General features: G+C 36.7%; 2 protein-coding genes across 2 annotated transcripts; both read left to right on the top strand.

Moving 5' to 3' along the window:
• Positions 1-1442: 1442 nt before the first annotated feature.
• On the top strand, positions 1443-2105 carry LOC130980578 (protein FAR1-RELATED SEQUENCE 5-like). The gene is made up of 2 exons (XM_057904239.1): positions 1443-1900; positions 1985-2105. Exons 1-2 carry the CDS (start codon positions 1443-1445, stop codon positions 2103-2105), a joined length of 579 nt encoding a protein of 192 aa, XP_057760222.1.
• Positions 2106-2114: 9 nt separating this feature from the next.
• Positions 2115-3602, top strand: LOC130980577 (protein FAR-RED IMPAIRED RESPONSE 1-like). The gene is made up of 4 exons (XM_057904238.1): positions 2115-2388; positions 2496-2527; positions 2643-3428; positions 3525-3602. Exons 1-4 carry the CDS (start codon positions 2115-2117, stop codon positions 3600-3602), a joined length of 1170 nt encoding a protein of 389 aa, XP_057760221.1.
• The last annotated feature ends 2286 nt before the right edge of the window (positions 3603-5888 follow it).

The raw sequence follows: 5888 nt of genomic DNA, 5'->3' as shown, positions 1-5888 counted from the left end.
CTAGAGCAGTTTGATGACCGGTTCAGTTTTCTAAACCTTGAGTGAGGTGAGTGATTTGCTTTGCTTGTTGCATGGAGAAGATTGAGTGATTCAATTTTCATCCCTCTGATCTAGGTTGTCAAGGACAGGTTCTTTGAAAGTCTAGTAGGGAAAACCCTTCCGGTGACCTAGGTTGCTAAGAACAGGTTTCTTAGAGGTCTAGTAGGAAAACATTTATCTATCTTTTATATTTCCGCTGCGTCGCCAATAAATTCTTCTTCTTGATGTCATTCTTTTCTTGTCCCCTTTTATTGAATAATCCTTATCTATTGTGATATAATTCCTAAGCCCCAATAGATAAGGAGTTAGGGGTTATATTACAATAGATAAGAATTATTCAATAAAAGGGGACAAGAAAAGAATGACATCAAGAAGAAGAATTTATTGGCATAAAGAGACGCAGCGGAAATATAAAAGATAGATAAAGGTTTTCCTACTAGACCTCTAAGAAACCTGTTTTTAGCAACCTAGGTCACCGGAAGGGTTTTTCCTACTAGACCTTCAAAGAACCTATCCTACTTATATCAGAGGGATGAAAATTGAATCACTCAATCTTCTCTATGCAACAAGCAAAGCAAATCACTCACCTCACTTAATCACACAATAAAAACGTGCATAAAGCACTAAGAAAATTTTATTCATCAAAAGTTATGGAAATTGTCTCACCAGAAGGTGTTTAAATAGACCCCAAATAAACTAGCTAAAAGATAAGATAAAATAACTAATTTAAATCAAATTAGATCTTATTAGATTAGATTAGATTTGATTTAAATTTCAAATCCTAAAGATATGATAACTAATTTAAATCGGATTTGATCTTTATTAGATTATATCAGATTTGATTTAAATTTAAAATCCCTAAAAATACTACTAAGCAAATCAAAAGTAAATCAAATCTTCTAACAAACTCTAACAACAAAACAAACCAAAATAAATGCCTAAAAAATTCAACAATTAATAATAAATTATGCCTCCCATTGAATTTGAAAAGTATTAGTGGGCTTCTTGCTGTCCTAACTTAGCCCAATAGGCCTTGTGAATTATTGCCCTTTCAGCACCACTATTTTTTAGACGGACTCTTGGTCTTCTAAATGTCCAAGACTGGCATGGCACAATTTTTCTAGAATTCAGATCCTTGAATATGACAAGATTATCATTCCTCCCCTTAGGTCTAAGATGACGAAAATGCCCTCTTGACCATGTATCAAAAGTTCTACAAACATTATTCCAAACTTGCTAGTTTTTCTACCAAAATCAGGAACACGACTCAGGACGGAGACAAGATTAAGAATTAACTAATTGTATGCTCTAGAGAGGGGAGGTGGAAATCAAAGATATCTCCAACTTTGAAGACAAACCCTTCAATTGGGTTAAATTGTCCGGCCAGAATTTACGTACACATAATGAAGGATGTTGGTCTTTGGAAAATTTCCAAAGTTGTATTGAATCACTCATATTCTTATTGTCCAGAGCAGGCTGAGATGCTCAAACAACACAGGGAGCTTAGCATGTTCGTGCGTCGCACCATTGAAACCCACGAGGAAGCCAGAATCAGACTGAACAAAACTTACCAATCATTTGTGGCAGCAGCTAGCAACCACCGTGAAATATGTTTTATAGAAAAAGATGTAAGGAATTACATCACAAGGAAAGTACAGAATATTTTCAAAGAAGACAATGCTAAAGAATTTAGGAAGCACCTAGTTAGAATGAAAGAGAAGATCCAAAATTTCTTCTTTGAGCTCAACCTTGAAGGTGATCACTGCATTAAACATGCATTCTGGGCTGATGCAAGAAGCAGGACTGCATTTGATTATTTCGGAGACATGGTTTCATTTGACACCACCTATAACACAAATAGGTATTTGGTTCATTCAAACATATTTTTTATGTTCAGTTAGTGTATATATTTTGGTTTACCAACTTGTGGTTGTTATTTATGCAGGTACAATTTGGTTTTAGGTTCTTTTGTTGGCGTGAATCACCACAGCCAGTCGACACTTCTTGGATGCGTGATGATGAAAAATGAGGACATTCAATCATTCAAATGGCTATTTGAGTGTTAGCTACGTTGCATGGGAGGGAAGGCACTAAAAGGTATTCTTACCGCTCAATGCGCATCGATTCAAAGGGCAATTGAGCTATGCATGCCAACAACAATTCACCGCTGGTGTATCTGGCACATCATGAAGAAGATCCCAAGAAAAATAAATGGCTACAAGGGACACATTGATATTGAACAAGAGATGAGTCATGTTGTTTGGAACTCGTACACAAAAGATGCATTTGACAGAAACTGGAATGATTTCCTCACAAAGTATGGTCTCGGAGGAAACAAGTGGCTTTCAGGTAATTGAGATTTCAATTCGAATTATTTTTATGCTCATATCTTTTTTTCCCAAAAGCATGCACTATTTTCAGTTCACCATACCTTATAAGTTCGATTTGGTATGCAGAGCTGTACGAGGATTGGCATATATGGATTCCGGTTTACTTGGATTACCACTTTTGGGCCAGGATGAGAAGCACACAAAGGAGCGAGAGCGCATTCATTTTTCAACAAGTTCATCACACGGAATAGCTCCTTGAGACAATTCGTGAAGCAACACAACAATTGCCTCACAAGTAGAGAACAAGCAGATAGAGAATTCAATGCTGCAGATTTTCACACCGTGATACCGTTCACAACAAAATCAGCAATAGAGGCACAATTTCAACATGTATATACCCATGAGAAGTTCAGGGAAGTTCAAGCTCAATTCAAAGGTAAAGTGAATTGTATCACAAGATCAATGCATTCAACCCTAGGTTTCATAACATATGAAGTCATAGAGCAGGTTTCCAACTCCACATTCAACAAGTTTGTCATCACCTACGATGCAGTATCAAGAGATGTAAAGTGTCATTGCTTGCTGTTTGAGTCTAGAGGCATATTGTGCCGCCATTCCCTAAGCGTCCTAAGCTTTGAGCGAGTGCATAATGTGGCACCGAAATACATATTGGAACGTTGGAGCAAGAACATAAAGAGGAGACATACACACATCAAGAGCAACCAAGATGAACCTCTATTGGAGCCAAGAAGTAAGAGATTTGACGAATTGGTGTTTCGGTCGCACAATATATGTGAATTTGATTCTGAATGTGAAGAGTTGACCGGAATTTTGTACCGAGCATTTGACAAGGTCATGGCTGAGATGGAAGAATATCAAGAGAGAAGCAAAAGAAAAAGCCTGTTAACCCATGAAGAAGTGACATTAAGCAATGTTAATGATCTTCAAAGCCCACCACGTGTCAAAACAAGAGGTCAACCCAAGAACAAACTTGGATCAAACTTGGAAAAAAAGATCTCAAATTCTATGAAGAAAAAGAAAAAGACAACTCCAAGCGAGGTAAAATTGACTTGCTTTTGATTACTTAAAAATTCAATTCATTTTACCAATGTACAATTAATTATGTATTTTGTAGTTGAACCTTTTAAATTCCAGATCATCGATTCAGTCAAGCTCCACTCTTTACAATGCACCAGATATGAATTATCCAAGAGAGGATTGTACAAGTTTTAGTTTTTATTAATGTAAATTTTTGTTCACCCATGAGCAAATTTCGGTTCACCATGCTTATAACAGCTTTAATGAATAGTCACTTTTTTCTGAAATTCTAGTGTATTAATTTCTAAGTTGAAGAATTAGAATTTGTTTTTTGGTTCATGGTTCAGAGTTCAGAGTTCAGGGTTTAGGGTTTAGGGTTTAAGGTTTAGGGTTTAGGGTTTCAGGTTTTAGGGTTTTAAGGTTTAGGGTGTATGGTTTCAGGGTTCAGTGTACAGAGGTTCAGTGTGTTTCAAACTTTCGGTTCGTCCCGTCTATTAATTTCGGTTCACCGTATTCATGGTTGAGGGTTTAGGGTTTAGAGTTCAGGGTTCAGGGTCTTAGGGGTTTAGGGTTTATGATAGGCTTCAGGGTTTAAGGTTTAGGGTTTAGGGTTTAGCATTTAGGGTTCAGAGTTCAGTGTTCAGGGTTCGAGTTCAGAGTTCAGGGTTCAGGGTTTAGGGTTTAGGTTTTAGGGTGTAGGGTTTAGGGTTTAAGTTTTAGGGTTTTACGGATTTATGGTTTATGGGTTCAGGGTTCAGTGTTCAGGGTTCTAGTTTTAGGGTTCAAGGTTTAGGGTTTAGGGTTCAGTGTTTAGGGGTTCAGTGTGTTTCTACCTTTCGGTTCACCCGGTGTATTAATTTTGATTCATTCTGTTTTTGGGGTTCACAATTTTTTTGTAAACACCCTGATTTCATTCACTGTGAACCTGCAACAAAACAGCAGCCAGGCAATTCTAACAGATATATAACAAGACAAGGAGTAATCCATCTTGAATAAGTATATACATTAACATTAGATCTATACATTAATATTAACATTTGCTTTAATGTTGACATATATACATTCAAAAGAAGCAGTGTCTGCTTTTTTAAACAAGTTAAACAAAATATTCTTAATTAGAACCAGTCAAACTACACTGGTTTTGAGAATCACTTGATGTTTCAGAATCCGTCGAAACAATTTTTTTTTTTTTCAAGAGCCTTTTTTGTCCTGTTCTTTCTGCTAACGTTATATTGTCAAATTCGGATTCTGATTTGGATTCCGAAATAGATTCTTCTACCGGAGAAGAATCCACAACAACAACTTTCTTTTCTTCTTTCTCCCTTTTTCTTTTCTCTTTCCCCTTTAGAAAAGTTGTTTTGTTTTGCACCTTCTTTTTTTTTGTTTTTTTGTCCTTTATTCGCTTTCTATACAGAAGTCCCTAAAACACAAACTTATTTAGTTAGCAGAGTATTTTAGAAGAATTTGAAACGAGGAAATACAAAAATAAAAAGTGAATCAAAATGACCACAAACACTGAACCGAACGCAATTCATGTGATGAATAATACATAATAAACATTCAATTATCAAGAAAAATATTTCTGCATGCACAATGATTCAAATCAACACATTACCATTGTGTCCGTTGCTTCCTCAGAAATTCGGTCGAGCATCATTTTCTTTGTCAAATAGGCCACCCACGGTGCCGGGGGAGCATCAAGTCCATCCAAGCGAGGGAACTTGGTTTCATGAAAGTATATCAGCATCAAAACAAAAACACAGCCCTCAACGGACTGTTTCTTCCCCTTTCTCTTATTTTTGATTCCATTCCTCAAGAAGCTGAGCACATGATTTACCCAATCCCACTGTCGGATGTTGTCCACACAAAAGATAGGCGGCTTATGGATCATGGAGGCCATGCTTACCGTCGTCCGTAGCAAGAAGCACTTCTGTATGAAGACGACAAAAGTTCTGCAGAATTTTTACCGGTTCTCCTCCCCTTCAACACTCATATTTAGGACAGACTTTGTCAAAGTTGCCAACATAACACATTTGAGGCTGTCAAATATTGCCTTGTCTTCCTCATTCAGTTTGCGATGGTCAACCTTTTTATGAAAATGATTCCCTACAATATTTTAATAGCAACAAATGAGCCAAAAAGGTTCAGCTTAATTTTTTATATACCAATGAACCGAAAATAAAGGTATCAATAAACCAAAATTAAAGAGAGCAATGAACCAAAATTATAAGGAGCAATGAATCGAAAATAAGCAAGAAGTGGAAAGTGTATTACCGTCGTGGCTTATCCCCAGTGCAGCTGCTACCTTGGCTTGTGTTATGTATAATTTTTCATGGAGAGTTTTCAAGCATCCATGATACTCATCATAGCAATCAATCAATTCTCTTAAGAGGGCGTGAGAGACGTTCATTTTCAGGACATGTGCCAGGGCACCAAATCCTATTTCTTCAACTATATCTTTCTTTTCCTGACTCATATTCT

This window comes from Arachis stenosperma, chromosome 5, assembly GCF_014773155.1.
Source record: "Arachis stenosperma cultivar V10309 chromosome 5, arast.V10309.gnm1.PFL2, whole genome shotgun sequence".
NCBI classification, from domain to species: Eukaryota; Viridiplantae; Streptophyta; class Magnoliopsida; order Fabales; family Fabaceae; genus Arachis; species Arachis stenosperma.
Note: the sequence above shows the minus strand (reverse complement) of the source record. Positions and strands in the feature narration are given on the sequence as shown.